At 33.1% G+C, this 19,328-nt stretch overlaps 1 protein-coding gene across 9 annotated transcripts in view; it reads right to left on the bottom strand.

Moving 5' to 3' along the window:
* Positions 1-18,831, bottom strand: part of LOC128162703 (potassium voltage-gated channel unc-103-like) — a 59,523-nt gene extending 40,692 nt beyond the window's left edge. For 7 of the 9 annotated variants that reach the window (XM_052825978.1, XM_052825977.1, XM_052825983.1 and 4 more), the window contains exon 1: positions 18,300-18,831. In XM_052825978.1, coding sequence (XP_052681938.1) covers positions 18,300-18,375 — 76 coding nt within the window. In that variant the 5' untranslated portion in view covers positions 18,376-18,831. Of the gene's footprint in view, positions 1-18,164; positions 18,257-18,299 lie in introns of those variants that run through there. The other 2 variants (XM_052825984.1, XM_052825982.1) reach the window with 2 other exon arrangements.
* Positions 18,832-19,328: the final 497 nt, after the last annotated feature.

Below are 19,328 nucleotides of genomic sequence, written 5' to 3'. Positions count from 1 at the left end.
AAAAATCATTTTGCCGGTTTTAATGTTTGCAATGCTTCAGTAAGGCAGTTTTAATATGCCACCAAAATTCTGTTGGGCTATAAGCGAGTTACAGAGCTTATAATCCTTCGCAATGTAAACAATGTCTTCGATAAATTGTTTGCATTTTGAATGTTGAATCTAGTCAAAAATTCCAGTTTTGAGCTAAATTAAATGAACGCTTTAAATGTTAAATTAGGAACTGAATATTCAATATGCTTAAATTGTCAGGATTTTGATGAAATTCTATTTTTCTGTTTTTATTATTTACAATGCTTTACGGATGCATTTTTAATGATCAAATGAAATTTCAGAGTCAGTTGTTACATAATAAGCATGATACAGAGCTTACAATTCTTTGTCATGTAAACAAGGCTCGTGCGCTGTTTTGTTTACATAGGATCAAAATACAAGTAAAACATCTTTTTCAAGCTGATTTGTCTATCTTCTTATTCATTTTTAGGATAAATAAAAAGTTTTTAATGTTTAACACATTCATTTAAGGTCTAAATGTGGAATTTTCACTTTAACATTCAAAATGTAAACAAACGTTTTGTTTACATTCCAGAGAATTGTAAGCTCTGTAACTTGCTCATAACTCAATAAATGACACTAAAATGTTGGTTGCTTATTAAAAATGTCTTACCAAAGCATTGTAAACATTAAAATTTGAAAAATAATTTTTGACCAAAATCGTGACCATGCCCCTTTAAAATGAATAAGAAGATTAGACAAATTAGCTTGAAAATTTTTTTTTACTGGTGTTATTGAACCTGTAATGAAAACAAAGACAGGGCATGAGCCTTGTTTACATGACAAAGAAACTCTACTTATAATCAGACTATGACTGACTCTCAAACTTTATTTAATCATTAGAAATGTATTCCTCAAGCACTGTAAATAATAAAACAGAAATAATGACTAAAATAGTGACCATGCGGTCCATGCCCCTTTAAAGGGACGCACACAATTTCATGATGCTTCAGTGCAATGTTATCACAGATTCCTATGAAGTGCTAGAAAACATGGATATATGAGCATGCTAGGAACAATTTACATTTGCACTGCAACATATGTGCAACACACTTTTCAACTATATTCAATACTGTCAATAATAAATCATCCCTATATATAAAAACCACGTGATCAGACCCTATGAAACACAACATTACAAACAAATGTTAAAACCGATCCATTGTGAGCTACACATATCAGCAAATCTTGACTATCCGTTTTTAAAAGACAAAACAAAACGAAAATTCACAGAGATACATCTAGTAATCATAATTAATGGCTTATTGCACCAATAGTGCCAAGTTCTAACCTTCAAGACTGAAGGTTAAACAAATTTACATTGAACCATGAACAAAGATTCCGCCTGCCAATTTCCCGTCTGACCGTTGCAAATTAATTTAAGCTCCCTCCCAAATAGAGGTCTCTTGCTGCATTCAAACAATAATTAATCACACAAAATTCAATCAGTTTCCATGGCAACCACTCCCAAATCTAGGAGATATTAATAGAAACCAATTTCCATGGCAGCGTTTGTTTAAAGTGTGTTAGAATGCTGTGCAAGCTTCAATACTTTACAGGATTTTGGCCAGAGAGTTAACAAGGTCGAAACAAAATCAAATCCTGTCCAATGGTGACTGTACAGTATAAAATTTGTGGCCCTCAATTTGCAAGATAATCTCAGTCTCTAGCCCTGCCATTGCATATTTAGTTGTCAATGCAGGTCTCTCTGGATTCAATCATTAAGACTTCTGACTAGCATAGCATTACCGGTTTATTTCAGACATGTCATATACCCCGTGTTTAAGGATTAGACCACTTTTACATCTATGTAATCTTAAACAAAAAACTTTAAATCTGCATGAACTCATCCATCCATTCCTTTGGCCAGAGTTGCTTGAATGATGATGCTGATTGAGTTTTAACAGTACATAAATTACCATCGTGATCTACAATAGTCTCCTTGTATTACAATATTGTCTGTGTAAGGATTCAAACTATGCTAACAATCTCCATCTCTAAGACATTATTGGTCAGGGAACATTACATTAGTAATCTTTGTCATTTATCATAATATTACTTAAATCTTTTATTCTATGTGAGTATATTTTATATTATATTTTCTAATTAGCTTCTAGAATCTCACACACTGCTCTAGTTCAATGTGCACCTTTCAAATATCACTCACAGCCAGGCAGACATTATAATTCAGCATATTCAGAAAGTATATCTTCATCCCCGAGCCCCACATCCAGTAATTATCATATGCATGTATATTACCTTAAGGGAGCATGCCAATAATTATTTCTCAATGTTGTTATCACTCTCAAGTTATTCAATTTCTGCATAAGAGAGCTCTAGCAATCTAATACTTCCTTAGACTCAAATATTACATGCCCTATTGTTAACTTAATTGAGCAAACAGTCTTAATCTCTGAGTTTCCTCAAATATCTCAATCTCATTCCTTGTTTCATTCATCAATATAATCTATGAAAATAAAATCTCATAAGGTCCTTTTGGTAATTATTATTTCAGCAGCAGTTAGACTGGAATGTTACTAATTAATTTAACCCATGCCATATATTTATATCTTATTTTCAGATACAGTTGAACTTCGATATCTCGAACACTGATATCTCAATTACAATGGATAAGTCGAAGTGATTTGTAAGTCTAAACCACTTATTTTTAAAGTATTTTACCCTAAATATCTCAAATAATCGGAAATCTTGAAGGTTTTAAACAGTCTTATCTAGTTCGAGATAACGAAGTTTGACTGTATTTTAAATGTAATCATACATGTACTACATTTTGCATCTCTATTTAGTGAGTCCCCGACAGGGTTTTGGTCTTGCACATTAAATCTATTTGACATTTATATTCGATTAATTATGAATGAGAATCACTCAATCAGAGTACGAATCTGCATCTCAACAAACTCGACTCAACTTGACATTCTCATTCATAATTAGCATTTCAGTATGCTCTGAATTCAATGCACCTGACTTATTTTATTTGATAAGTTTGCTTCTCAATTTTCACATTCCCGAAAAGAAAAAAAAAATGCCAATGAACTGAATGGACTGTCAAACCATGCAAATACTCAACGATTTAGTTATTTACTATTCATGCAGTTTTTAAATGAAAAACGATACATTTAAAAAACAAAATAATGATCAAATATGACTGTGCAGCTGATGAATCAATTGATCAATATCAAATGTCAAAGCATTATTTTTTTTACAGATGCATTCAATTACTTATAAGATGAAATCTTTTCAAGGCAGAAGATTTCATTTTTGAAAGGTTAGTGCATATTTCATTATAATATGTACAAATTAAATAAGAATAACATTCTCAAGTAATTTCTAAAGAATACATTTAATATAAATATTTCATTGAAGAAAGCTAGTTGATATATAATGATTAAACTTCATTTCAATATACATGTAAAATAAAAGTCAATAAATTCTTTCAAGAATAACTCGATCAAGCTGACTGGCATTTTCTCAATGAATTTGTTTTTTAAATTTCAACAACAAAAACCATTGAATGTACATCAAAATTTCTTTTCTTTAAAAAACTAAAATCAATACAAACTATGGATTTAATTTTCTTAATTATTAAACGAAGAAAAAAAACCAAATTATGAAAAGATAAAAATAGATCTTTATTTGGGAACTAGGATCGGAATCAACAGCTGTTTTGCGTGTTGGGAAACTTAAAGATGACAGAGTTAACAAAGTAAAAAGAATTACGTAGTCTGTTTACATAGCTAATAAACAAACACGCACTCGTCTATTTTGCTTTTGTGTGCGGCAAATTAATCTGCGAATAGAGTGTGTTTATATTCATAACGTTAAAAAGTCACTCTTTACTTTCTGAGTTCTCTCTGTGTGTGCTTTATACCTTAATTATATATGGAGGTCTTAAATATATAGAGTGGCGACTTAAGAACACAGTATTGGCAGTAATATAAGTACACTTCTTTCTTTCAATAACCAGACCTTTTTTTGACTAATTAGGAATTTGAGCCTGCAATTATATTGAGAAATTATTTATTGTTCATTGGATTTATTTACCGTTTTTGCTAACTAAGGAAAAATAAGGCCTACATTACTATTAGGGTCATGCAAAAAAAAGTAACATTAAATTGTGGTTTTTTCCTTTAAAATTCACGGTACAATTATAGCATTATTACAGAACAAATATACATTAACATTAATCAGAACCACATAACATTTGCTATTTAACATGTTAAACCATATATGTCTCTTAATCAATCCAAATTATTTAAGACACAGCAACTGTTTAATGTTTGGATTAAAATTGCATTTTTTAAATGAAAATTTTAGTGACCAACATTAATAAGACCTCATGACTTACTAATTGATACATGATATTTTGCAGAGATTTTAAGTTTCTTAATAGATCAGAAGTTTGTTAAAAATCTTAAAAGTTGTGACACCCTCTCCCCCCACCTACCACTTGCTAAACTGAGATTCATTCCAGCTATTAATTAACACTTAAACTAAACTGACACCATTGTAATATTACCGTAAAACTTTAAAACTAACATCTCTCTTTAATATCAAAGGTCCCCAATCCTTACTGTCTGATCAAAACAAACTAAGAAACAAATACTCTCGTGGTCAGACAAGGATCAGTCTTTTTAGCACTTCAATTAGTATTGCTTCATTCCATAAGTCCAATAGAGCAAGTTGCTGCTCTATCCCCCCAAGATGATCACACTCTGACAGCTCCTTTTCCAAAGCTGCTAAGAGGTTTACAGCACAATGTCTGTCATATGAGACAAACCCAAAGAAAACAAGTAATTTCAGGTATTTTGTACAGATTTTAAATTTTCAGAGCTTTGTAAATTAAAAAAAAAAGAAAGCAAGAAAATTTACTGTTTTAGTATGTTTCAAAAAAATATATTGGTTATAGTATTTATTCTATACTTGTACTTTATTAAGTCCATTTGTTATATCCCTAATTCATTGTGATAAGCTATTTGATGAAATAAAATATTAAACCATGTATCGACAACTTCAAATCCTTCTTTGGAATGCAAAAAGTACATGGAATTATTTATAAGAATTGGTATTCCAACAAAATTAAATCAATATAGTAAAATGCAAATCAGAATTATTAACAGAAATGGTTATAATCAAAGAATTTTCAGATATGTTAATCTCATTATACATTGTACCTATATAATTCTTCAGGACTAAATCAAATTAATTTGCTACTTTCATAAATTCATTCTGTTGGAGTTTGCAATATTTACAATAAAGCAAAGATTGGCAAAGGATTTTATAACTAGGGGATTCCACAGAACTTTCATTCCTACATGTATATTCATGATTTCATTTAAATCTAACATATACAGTGAGAGAGTAAGTAATTTAACTGTACATGTATCAATTACAACTGCCTAGCATGCCTTCTAATTCAAAGCCCGTCTGATTCAGAGAAATGAGAATCCTTTGTATACCATGTATATTTACCATCAGCTAAAATAACTAATCTGCAAGCAGATGACCATGGCATGAGTTTGAGGATTCCGAATTTCAAGGAGTCGAATCTACAAATCCAACTGATTTTATGCAGAATACAAACAAGATGATAAATACATCAACTGTGATGTTGAAATGTAAACAGTGCTATGTATTTTGTTACCTTCAACTCTGAACGGGAAAGCCCACAGCAATCCTTTATAATGCGAAAGAATCTTTTATTGCGGGTCATTGCACTTATCAGAGCAAATAACTCCTACATTACCAACTTGTGTTTACCATCATGGACTTTTCATTGAAATCTGATTTCCATCACCCATATAACACATCCTTGCATCCTACCCTTTCTCCATTCCTCATCTTAAAATTGTTCCTGTCTCTCCCCCTCCTCCTCTAGAATAATTAACCGTTCCAAACAAAATAACAATTTCACAGGCATCATGCGCAATATGATCATTACTGCTTGGTAATTTGTCTTTTGGAGAAAATATTACAAGAAAAGCATCATATTTTCGATTAATGTTCAAACAGAGAAATTCTACTGGTAATATTGATATTGTGAATGGGTAATGTTAAGGCATGAATATACAGTGTATGTATGTGAATGGTTTTAGATTTCAATCATTTCTCCACCACCCTTCTTACTGCTTGCTAACACCCCAGACCCCAATCTTCCAACCAGTAGCTCTTTCCAACAAAATGCTGATGACAAATTCTAGAGTGGGTGTAAAAGAGGGACAGTAAGTGCATAACATGCTCTTTTAAATTCCGAGTAAATGCTTTCTCCAACTGGGTTATAAGTGTGTTGCTGGGTTTTATGCTGCTTTTCATTGCTTTCACAGCAATCAGCAACACCTGGAGATGCAAGGCAATTAATTTTGTCCTTGGAAAATCCTCTGCTGAATTTTAATTTTTCACTAGGTGGGCTTATATATACGTCCTACCTCTATATTAACTTTCTCAAACTGAAATCTTTGAACAGTGTTATTTGGTAATGTTATTAGAAGCGCCTTGGAAAGGGTCATGCTTGTAAATGCACCACGCAATGCAATATACTGATGAAAAAAGGTGCAGATATTTAATTATGGTGCAAGTACCCCAAGCAGCACATTTTGGAAATATTTTGTGAAATGCACGTATCATTTTTCAACTTTGTAATGAAATCACAGTTAGAAAGTTGCACCTTGGAAGACTTTGGTGCAATAACCGACTTCCTGAGAAACTAGTTTGTAAACTTGTATGAATCATCGTTATTGCCAATAACGCATCTTTTAATAGAATAAGTTAAATCCTTCTCTGTCATGAAGGTGTATAAGGCCAGTGCTCATTCCCAGTTTCTGTGGTGCTTAAAGCAGATGAGAGTCATTGATACCCCCACAGGATGGGACACGTAGCAGTCTATCGAAGGTTACCTCCCAGCGTATTTAGCCGATACCCAATTTCAGCTGGATGGACGGAAACAAAGTTTAAGAAAAAAGCCTAATACCTAAGAACACAACACACACATCAAGTGAACACAGCAGGGTTTGAACCAGGGACCTTTCGGATACTGTAAACCAACATTTATTCGCAGCGAAATTATTTCGCAATTTACTTCCAATAAACTGGTTCGCGACGACAAATATTTGCAACCAAGCCTTATCCAGACCCGTATTTTGTTATTTGATAAAGACTGGTTCGTGGAGCGAAATATTTGCGATGAGGAGGCTCTCGCGAAAATTTCTCGCACGCAAATAAAAGTTGGTTTACAGTACCTAAGCTGTCTAAATGCCTAATTATGTCACCACTGTCAGCCATGAGCTCCACTCAATAGAATAGACAGCAAACTAATTTATTGAAATTAAGGACAATAATGTGAAGAAGACTTTGAAAAAACATAACTCATGGTAGAAAATAACCTAGCTAGAATGATAAAATTGAGTATGAAGCGCTTAATAATACTGCCAAAAAATATCTGATAGAATTTTGTATGAACTATTTACCTTTGACTTTGATCATTTAGCCAAAATACCAAAAAGGGATCTTATCTAAATTAAAGATCGAGAACATCACTAAATTGAAAAGAGCTTGAAGGAAGCCTGCAATATCATTCTTAATTAAATAACATCATACATTACAATGTTCCAATTCGGGACCTTGACCTATGATCTCCAAATAAATTTTTCCATTTTAAATTGTATAAAATGCCCCTCTCTGTCATTTGTCCATCTACAGCAAAAGATATCAGTGTGTGACTTTCAGAAATAAAAATATCTCTCACTCAACCTTTCCTGATAATTGTTTCAGATACAACAAACCTCAGTCAGAGATTTTTCTCAGTCTTTTCCCAAAGTAAAAAAATCAGCTAATTTTTTTTTTATCATGCACAGTTGGTTGTTTTTATGATTTAGAACCTTAATACTGACTCAAGTGAACATATTGATAATTTAATGTCCATGAAGATTTATATAACCATATCTGATTTCAGAGGACATGCAAATTAAGAAATTCAATTCATCATCAGCAGTATTACATGACTATTGTGACTGCAGATTTCTTAATCAATCTATAGATTACAAGCCCTGAGCCACTCATAATACATTATCAAAATAATTTACTTAAGCTTTCTTTTTGGAATACTTTTTACAGGGTTATTTTGCATGTGTAATTTTGGCCTTTCTTAATACACTTCCAAACAGTTTTGCCCAGACTTGAATTCGCCCTCAATTTGTGTTAAAGGAGACATTGGAATTAACCAGGTCGTAAATTCGTCCACTGACACCGAGGGTGATAGGGGCGAAAATAAAACGGGGGTGAATATTTCCCTGTATATAGTAACATGTATAGCAATTGTACATGTGTGTATTGAAAATAATAATATCAGGGCCTTTTCATTATAATTCAGATCAACATTCTGTTTCTTAAAATCTCAGTCAAGATAAACAAGATAACAGCAAGGTTAATTCTGTAAGAAGCAGTAATCATGTTTTCAGAGCAAAGAGGGAAAAAAACTGGAGATTGAGAGAAAAAAAAAGAGTATATTATCTTTACAAATGCTACGCAATATTATAACTCCACAATATCTAGTGGTATCGCACCAGGTAACATCGTCATTATGACCTCCCCATTATCTCAAACGCCCAACTCCCTTTGATATGCATCTATAATTAGCAGAAGAGGAACCTTATTTTTTTTAATTGAGGTATTACACCATGGTAATTCCTATTCCAATGTGTATCGGATGATAAACAGAATATATCTCCCATTCAGCAAAATATCCTCGTCACAAATAACATAGAACTCTGATCTCACATAGCTATGATCTCCCAGTTCTTAATGGAGTCTAAGACTCTCATATTGCATCTTTTTATTGGTTGTTCTAGCTCCTTTCTCCCATTTTTCTCTGTATGTTTCTCTCTTTGAAGATTTTTTTCTGTCTCTTTCTACCTAGCTATCTCATTAAATAACATTCCTAGTAGCTGGACCATCTGTCTTAATCATGATCGATTGTTCTTTCTGTCTCTTCCTCTTAATCTCTCTCTCCAACGGTGTGATACTTAGGCCTGATCTTCCAATAATGTTTTCTTCTTTTCCATTTCTCTCTCTCTCTCTCTCTCTCTCTCTCTCTCTCTCTCTACATGCCTCTCTGAGGTCACATCAGGTCACACACTTCTATTCCATGTTACTTACACACCCTCCCTCTCTCTCTCTCTCTCTCTCTCTCTCTCTCTCTCTCTCTCTCTCTCTCTCTCTCTCTCTTTTTCTCTCTCTCTCTCTCTCTCTACATGCCTCCCTGAGGTCACATCAGGTCACACACTTCTATTCCATGTTACTTACACGCCCTGATCAGATAAAGGTTACACACTTCTCACAACCTCCAGATTCAGAGGCCTGCTCTAAAACAAAGATCCAACCACACAGCTCTTCTATGCTTAAGAACTTATAGAGATCATTTATGAACTAATTGAAATGACTGTAGAGAATCTCTTATTTTTTTTGCTTACATGAAAATCCAACCAAATTAGAGCTCACAACCTAAGTATACACATACACAATACACAAGTTCATGCCACAATAACAATTTACAAACCCTACGCTCTTATCAAATGAAATCCACACAAGAACAAGATACTATGAATTCTGAACAAGGAATGTATATTAATTCTCAATTCTTTATCATTAAATTTTATTTGTTTCTATCAAATCAAGCTCTCAATTTGCAATGCAATGCCTTGTTTTTGGTACTAACATAATTTCAACAAAACTGACATGCATAATCCATTGAACTGAGAGACTAATTCAATAGACTTATGTCTGATAATGTCAGATTGGTCTCAATTTTGCATTAAACAGGTGTCAAGTTTGACAGATTTCAATGAAAAGCTGAGACGAATTATTGTAATATGTACCGTATGTATTGAATATCACATACACTATCAATATCTTAATGGATATATAGAGCCAAATTAAAGACTCTACATTGACAGATATTGAGGTGTCAACTTATCCAGGTCACACTGTTATAATAGTTGGACTGATTATAGTATTTCATTGGAGTATGATATATTACCACATTATAGACAGATATTTCTTTGCAGAGTAAGACAGATTATTGCGTTACTATACATATTTAATATCAAAATAAAGCAGCTGTATCTAAATAGAATTTTAGGTTTAATTCATTACTCAGCAAAGACATATTACATTGGGGTGTCATTAGCTATTCAGGTCACACTGTAGAGTTTGACAGATTATACAGCATTACTGCTGAGAATCAAATCCTACACAGTAGGGCCAAAATAAAATTATTGTTTGTTTGGAATAGCCTCCCGCCTCACTGAAATACCCTCGCTAAAAATTTTTTTATTAGCAATTAAAATATAATGAACTTAATTTTCTTAAATATAGATTTTTAAACCAGTTTTTAATCAATTAAAATTCAAGTTAGAAAAAAAAATTCCCTCCCTTTCTCCTGGTCTTAGAAACCCCCAGGCGGCAATTCCAAACAAAATTTTTGGGAGTTGAGTTTAATCAACTCTCTTATGCAGTTACTCTGGCAAACTGAAATAAAACAGTGTTCGGACCTAAGCACAAATCATCACCGCTGACAAGACGTCATACTTGAAAATAATTGATAAAGAACTAGGTATTAATGCCTAAAATTCCAACATTTTTCAAGTTGTTTATGAAAAGTAAATAAATGCATAATTACAAATATGATGTCAAGTGTAAGCGATAAATCCGTAAAAAAAATCGTGCAAAGCGTTGCTAAGCAACACTAGCATCCGCTAAATGCACGATGTTTACCGGAAATTAACATATTCAAGGCAATTTTTACTATAAAATTTGAAAATGTATATAGAGCGCAGTCCTCGAGCAAAACGAAACATAATTTATTAAAATATGATTAAAAAGAGAAAATATTTAAACATGATTACATTTTGCTCGAGGCCTGCGCTGATAGTTAAATTTCCCGTTTTGTGACGAGTTTTAGTGGTGGATTCAGTCAGGCAGATGCGGTTATATTCGCTGTATAATCAATTATCGATGACGAAAATCAGACAATATAAGATGAATTTATCTTCAGTAATTTTCATTACAAAAAAATGGTATCTATAATAAGTTCTGATAAATTATTATCATGATAGTGAATATAGAACGTGATCATTTTTGTTTTCACTTTAGGTCTTCCGTCAACTGTATTTAAGGCCTACCGTATACTGTTGAGTCATGTTTCCTTTGTTTTCCACGTACTTGTAGGTTTTGTATAGTTTTTTCCTCATTCACACTACATACTGTGAGCTTCTTGAAACGATTCTTCGACTTGGCAAATGATTAAAATCAAATATATATATTCGCCATACTTCATTCTCGAGCTCTTGAAACGCCTTCGGTAACAAAGTAGCACTTTTTTCCACCGCATAATATTCATATTTGTTTACACAACACAAGAAAACATCATTACTTCTACAATAAGTCCCATATTTTTATAGAAGTGTTCGGTGAATGATCCATTCACTCAGAAAATATCAGTAAATTTCATTTGAAACATTTCAAACGCATGTACAGAACAAGTTTGTTTACTTGACGTCACATTCTCTGAGTAAGGTGGGTCGTAAGTGAAAGAAATTAACGTTAAGCTTAGCGATTTTTTTTTACTCGACATTGTTAGAGGACTCCCGACATCAAACTAAAGGTTGCTGATGTAGACCGTGATATACAATAAAATATTTAAAATAAGTTTACATGACAAATCTTCAATGCTTAAATTAATTCAAGAGGACAAGTAATTGATGATAACGATATAGAGGTTCTATAGGCCTACGGTCTGATATTCACACCTTGCCGCGATCATGTCGTGCGTTTGCCGTTTAGTCAAATGTACATGTATATATTTTTCATTTTGTTAGTTTTACTATTTTTCTGCATCAGTGAATAAATTGTTTTGCAAGCACAGGTTCATTTACTTTATGTTTTGATATGTACAAATAGTATTTTTACCGATAAAGCCGATGATAGTCTACAAATGTATATTCATGCGTTGAAAGCGCTATACTTACCATTAGTATTAAAAATGAATAAAATTTATGCAAACAAGACTATTACTTCTGTATTGTTTGCACAAACATAAGAGAGAGAGAGAGAGAGAGAGAGAGAGAGAGAGAGAGAGAGAGAGTTTAAACAACGTAGTGTATGTAAGAATTAATCTTCACAGAGGCACTAAAATCATAACATCAAACATCACAAATACTGCAAAATACGTTATTGTTAGACGCATGTTTCTTGAAATGAAAAACAATTGAACGAAAATGGAAGAGCACATGATGCAGCTCGCAGACTGATTTGATTGACAGGTGATTGACTGTTGGATGGATCGATTAAACCACAGTGTGTATTATCTATGGTTAATTATAAAGATTTAAAAGTATTTCATATCAATGTATTGCACCTTTGAGAGTAAAATGACTATCATTTATCAAAAACTAATGAAATCGTTCGTTTGTTTCTTGGACAAATGAAACCTAAAATATTATACGGCGCGCGGTAAAAATTGTACATCACATGTAAGTAATAAAGAAAACAAATATTTAAACTCATTCTAAATATACGAAACTTTATATCATTCTCTTGAAGAAAGAACAACTGTCTGTGATCATGTCTTTAGTTTTGATAACGGTAAATGTTATCAAAAGGGTAACGCTATTCAGTTAATTCATTGAATAAATAAACTGAATGTACTACTTTTATAAATCAAGAGTATGTATTGTACCGTTTTTCCTTACATTTTGTGTCACATACTTTATATTCCTTATTTACGTGAGTACTTCATTCCGCGACTCAACTGTTTTGAATCAAATGGCGAGAATATAAAATCACAAACGCCAAACTTTTATCATAGTCTCAATTAGTTGACATATGTCCGAAAAATAAAAGCGAGATTTTAAAACCCGCGATATGTGCTTTTTGTGATTTTACGCGGAAATTAATTCCTCGAGTTTCATTAAGAACATTCCTTTAAAAGCGCCTGTTTAGGAGGGTAACAGATGAAATTGACACCCGAGAAAACCATTGTCAACGCAATGCAGAGGTTGACAATGATGTTCGAGGGGTGTCAATTTCAACTGTTACCCTCCCAAACAGGCACTTTTTTTTATTATACTGAATGTCTTAATTTTAGAGAACATTTTTCTACTTTTATATAAAAATGACGTGAATTCTACAGCGAACTGTACGCACATAATTTACGCGCATGTAAAAATTCGTTGTGTTACCCGTTGCCAAGTGTGTTGCCAACGCTGAGTGTAATAGAACGGATTATCAACTGCGTCTAAACCATACAGATTTAAGTATTTAATATGAAGGTACAATAAACAGTATTTAGCTACTGACTTTTGAGGTTTTGTTATATAATGATAATCCCGAAATATTCGGTACATGTAAATCTGCATGCAAATGTATTTTTCAATTTTTTACCAAAACCCTTTGTTTTTAAAATATGTGTAATGGTTTCCGCAGGTAAGTGTTAATTCAAATGATATAGAAATACCAACGGTAACTACTGATCGCAACTTTGTTTGCCTTTCGGAAATAACAAAAAAAAAACCTTTAAAAACCCGTTAAGGTAAATCGATTACGGCAACGCTTTATATTTTCAGGGGACACAAAAATTCGGAATATGATGGGAAAATACAAGATGAAAAAAACAAGCGGATTGTTTATGGCATAAATGTATTTATACGCAACGATTTCAGGCATGCATATCTCAATCAAAACTCATCGTTGATGCTGGCGAATGCGATGACACAAACACCCAATAACAAAAATAAGTTGTTACCTTATCAAGAAAATCCCGATTTCGTATTTTGAAACCACACTGCGAGCCCTAATCCTAACATAACTAGTTTGGATGCAAATTGAAATACGGAAATTAATCAGATTATGTTTAATTGCTAAAGACTATAATAATTTACAATATTTATTTCTTTTAAAAAAGATATCAACCATTTCAAAAGAGAATGTATAAATGATGTAACGTAATTCTAAAGGCAGATGTGTTAACATTGATTTATATATGGAGCACTATAATTTGAGCTTTCCAGAAGCACACGAGATATTGAACTTTTCATTTACCGTGAATATATATAAGTTAATAATTATATGTACATAATAATATACAAATATTGACTGGGGTTGAGGGCAACATTGATTATATTAGCCCCCGAGGGACGAAATATTGCCCGACGCGAAGCGGAGGGCAATATTTTTGTCCCAAGGGGGCTAATATAATCAATGTTGCCCGAAAACACAGTCAACATTTGTTTTGTTATATGAAGAAACAAACCAAAATTTAAGAAATTAATTGAAAACAGATCGCCGTAATTTTCTCAGCTCAACAAAGAATTCACGAATTCAATTTTGTGCAAAGTTCATTTCCAAAATATCCTCAGCATCAAACGGTCACTTGTGATATTCTGCCGATCGTAAGAATTATCAGACAGGTGTTCTACCTGATTTTACTTCACAGTAATTCGCAAATCCTTATATCCGTTATGATAGCAAACCGTTGCATTGCGCGTTCGTTGTTTACTTGCCTTGACTGACTGTCTATTATGACGTCACCTTGTTTTGGAGTCGCGAAGAATTATTTACGTCACCGTTTACGAATCAACAAATCAGAGGCGATTATTTGAAATAGAGGGAATGTTCTCTAGATATTATTCCTAGCCGGTCAATATCTAAAAAATATTGACCGGTCAATATTTTTCGGAGGAGCTGATATTACAATTATTGACTATTCGTTTATATAGAGTTATATAGTGAGAATATACTACTGAATATAACAATGATCATAATACAACTTAACGTCTTATTTAACGTTACTATTATGAGGGATGATTCATATGAATCCCGTTGCTTACGTGTATAACGTTACGATGCTAAATGCGACGTCATTATAACATGACTAAAATGACACACTATTTGAGCAGTGGCACACACAAAAATTATGAAGAAATTATCAAAACTGTTCTATTTTATGAAGTTACATATTAATGTCTACCTTTTAGTAAAATATCGTTCGATTTAGAGATAGGGCCATTTTTGGCATATACCGTACCTAGTTCTTTGATGTAATGTATGCTGAATCATTGTTTTTCAAGAACACATATTTATGAATACCTAGAAAATAGTCAGATTTTTAATGGTACGAACAATTTAGATATTTTTCATGCATTCCTACCTCCGAGTTTAATAAAGTCTCATTCAACCCAAAGCTCGACTGTCTCCGTGAATCTCCGACAAGCAGAGAGTCTCTCTTGTTGCTGAAGATTACAGAGACAGCCATTAGCGTCGGGTTGAAGAAGACTAGAGTTCAATATTGTTTGGATCCATACAATTTTCCAGAAATATTTCGATTTCTAATACATAGTTTGCTGGAATTAATTCTATCTCTAAATATTACTCAACATGATTCACATGGGTTTTTTTTTAATTCTTGTCGGAAAAGTCCAAGAATTCATATGATAAAAATGTGCGTAATTCAAATACAGATTAGAAATTACATGCTTTGCAAAATAGCATATTGTTAATTTTAAAATAAATAAAAATTGATAAAATCAACTCCCGTCAGTACTTCAGTACTTTGATTTAAGGATGGCCTTATACAGCATTACTGCAAAGTATCAAATACTCCCACAGTACAAAGATTTCACTGGTTAATACAATTATAACCAATACACATTTGCCTAAGATTTTCATGAGGTGTCATTTTACTGACTGGTTTGGCTGCATGTACAATTATGACAGACTACAGAATTTTCACACATTTTGAACTCTTTATTGCTGTACATATAATTCTATCATCTTTTTTTTATTTTGGTCTAATATTTTTTATCGAAAATTTCAAAATTTAAGCAATCAAACCCTAAATTCTAATGCTCACTTTAATTGCTTATAATATCCAGTTTAATATTTGTGCAATTTTATATCAAAGGGAAGGGGGTGGGAGGGGGGGGGGGGGGGTAAATATGATCGATATACTTGTATGATACCATCAATGACATTAGTATAAAGAGAAGAAATTGGATCAAAGAAAACAAGAAAGGCCTCGTAAGTAATAGAGTATGATTCATGCCAAAGTCTGGCGTTATCAAATTAACCTTTGCAACTTCCTCAACAAAGGGGTTATGCTGGGAAACAGTTAAAAATATCATCTTTATCAAACATCCTCTGAAAAATTGGTGTCTGCATGAACAAATCAAGGGAATATAATATCTATAGCTATTATAATTGACCTTATTGCCACATTTTACAATTCTCCCTCAATTCTTAGTTTTTGGTAGAATACATAGATCTATAAAATCTCTTTATCTTCAAAATTCTTTTTTTACGGGGTATTATGCATGTTCGTAATAAAAGCACAAAAATCTTAATCGTGGCTGCTAACACTTTTTTGTTTAAATTTTAACAACAAAAGAACCATCAAGACAGCCTAAAATGCATCCAAATTGAAAGAGTTGATTTGAAAGGGAAAAAGTAACCAACCTTTTAACTATTTACAGAGATAAGCTGGTGGCAACTTTTCGATACCCTGCAGCCTTATTTTGACCTATTTTGTTATTTCAACCATACAACAATAACTGGTTTAATGCGGCAAGAAATATTTTTGACAATGGCTCATAAAAGCTTAGCGAAAATTTTCACACATGAATAAAAGTTGGTTTACAGTACTGTAAATAAACTTTTATTCACTTGGAAGAAATATTTGCGAGGTTCGCAAGAGTCTCATCATCATCTCGCTGCGAACCAGTCCTTAGCATACGATTGTAATGACAAAACATATGTGGCAAGGTTGCAAAAATTAGTCGCTGCAAACCTGAGTGAGTTTGTCTTGGGTTGATGGTGAAATGAAGTTGTGGCAAGTAAAAGCTGTTTTACAGTAATTAACCTAATCATGTAGAATCGTTATAGATCAATTAATTTCATACATGTAGTCTGTCATTTGTTGACATGATAGTAAATTAAGACAGCTTACAAATAACTTTGATCAACTCAAGGCATTCAGAGGCAGCTTTTCCTATGGTGCAAGTATGATTTAACTATCTCAAATAATTAGGTTAATCTATTGTCTTTTATGTAACGAAGTTTATAATGGTATAAAAAAAACAAATCAAGTAAAGAATTTTCTTTGTTGTTTGCAAATCAATGGTTCTTGCATTGGAAGATGGTAATACATGAAAACAGCTTAATCTAAATAAATTCTGCTCGTCCCCCTAAATCTTTCTATTAAAACAAAGTCACAATCTTCAATTATATTAACAGTTTGTGTAAAAGATTGTACCAGTAAATTATAAATTACTTTTTACTAGTAATTTATTATCACCCCCATTCAAAATAAAAACAGGTAAAGAACAATCATGTACATAAATCAATAAAATACCTTGAATCTTAATCAGGCGAATATCAATCATGACAATATACCGTTATAATAAAGCACATTTTCAATCATTTTGATTTTTGAAGCCCAAGAAAATTTTATTAAAAGGTAAAATTTTATACGAGGATAATTAGAATCAGCTAATCATCAAAAAGATTTTTTCAAGCTATCTAAAAGCGGTCCCTTCTAATAATGACTCAGCAAATTCATTCATTGTTCTTCTAAAAAAAGTAAAGCATGTTTTAATTGGTATCAGGTATAGACATAGACATGGACACTACATGCATGGATCAAAGATTGTTGGGTTGGTCTAAGCGCCCCCCCCCCCCTCCCCACCACCACCACCACACACAAAAAAATAATTGATTTAAAGTTACATATTAAGATTTCCATAAATGACATCGGGCATCCTCTGGTAAACTGATCCCCCCCCCCCCCCCCCGGCCAAAAAAAAATTCTTGAACCGTGCATTAGGTCATTTTATCGGTGACAACTGAATTGCCCTTGATATCAGGTCAATGTGTTATCTATATATTTTTTTTCAAGTCATGGGTTTAACCAGAAAAGAATTCACGTTACATGTCTTCAATAATTATTTGAAATGGGGGGGGGGGGGGGTAGGAGTGCCATAGCCACTTAACAACCTTCCATACTCTAAAAACTCCCTAAATTCTTCCTTAACTAATATTTGTTAAGTTACCTGGCTCTGCCCAAAAACAAATTGATACACTATAGTTTCTTCTTTGACTTTAAATCAATCATTCAATGCACATGTTCATGGGATACTTTTAGCATTGAATGAAAGTGTTATTCTATTTGACAAAACCCCACTTACTTTGACCGTCAAATTTCCGGATTATGGTGTCAATGAAGATATTTGGTGGGGCCACATGCCCTCTCCTGACAGGCATTCTGAAAGCTCCTAGGGTGCAATCGCTGAATCCAGCAGCTCAGTTGAACGTCTTTCTTTATCCCATGGTAGCGAGATTTTGGATTATGTATATATATTTTTCTTCTTTAACAAATCACGACCAGAGCGCGCGTGTTTTTTGTACACACTCCCACGCACACACGTTCACAAGAAAGTCAAGATGCTGACAATATCATCCGAACGTGTTTACAAAATGTAAAAATGTGAGGAAGAAAAAAATCGAACCATACAAAGCATGCACCACTGCAACTTTTCCCCTCCAAATATCGGCCCTGCTTTCACCGCCCTCGGGGGTTCTCTCGCGGGAATTGAGACACGTTATTCCATCTGGTGAGCCAGAGGGGGAGGGAGGGAGAGATAGAGCCGTGGGTGTCGGTGCCGTATGATTTTAATGTCTGATCACTTCCAGGTCGCTACATATAGAAGCGCGCCTGTACAGCAGCGGTTTGTTTTGTAAAGGGAGATATCGATCTACACAGAGCCACTTCCGATCGATGTATAGAGCTGCTCTCCACAGCCTCTCTCTCTCTCTCTCTCTCTCTCTCTCTCTCTCTCTCTCTCTCTCTCTTTCACGCGTTGTCTCAAGCGCGTGCAAAATTCGATTTCTAAATGATGTGGGTTCTTTCAACGAGAGTCCCACTATACATAAATATATGATTAAAAAACACTATCTACAAAGATATATAATTAATTCTTTATTATGATTTTTGAAAAAATATTATTTTACATTGTACATACAAATGTATATAACAATCTTACACAAACACTTAAAAAACTACTTTGTTACCCCTTTAGAGCCAAGATTTGAAAACGAAAATACGGTTGGGTATTTTAATTCTTTAGGCTAATTAATAAACAACAGAATCGATTCCCTGAAGTAACTTTTACATAACCAATATAAACATTGGATATATTCATTGTCTAAGAAAATGC

Source organism: Crassostrea angulata, chromosome 9 (genome assembly GCF_025612915.1).
Source record: "Crassostrea angulata isolate pt1a10 chromosome 9, ASM2561291v2, whole genome shotgun sequence".
In the NCBI taxonomy this organism is placed as follows: domain Eukaryota; kingdom Metazoa; phylum Mollusca; class Bivalvia; order Ostreida; family Ostreidae; genus Magallana; species Magallana angulata.
Note: the sequence above shows the minus strand (reverse complement) of the source record. Positions and strands in the feature narration are given on the sequence as shown.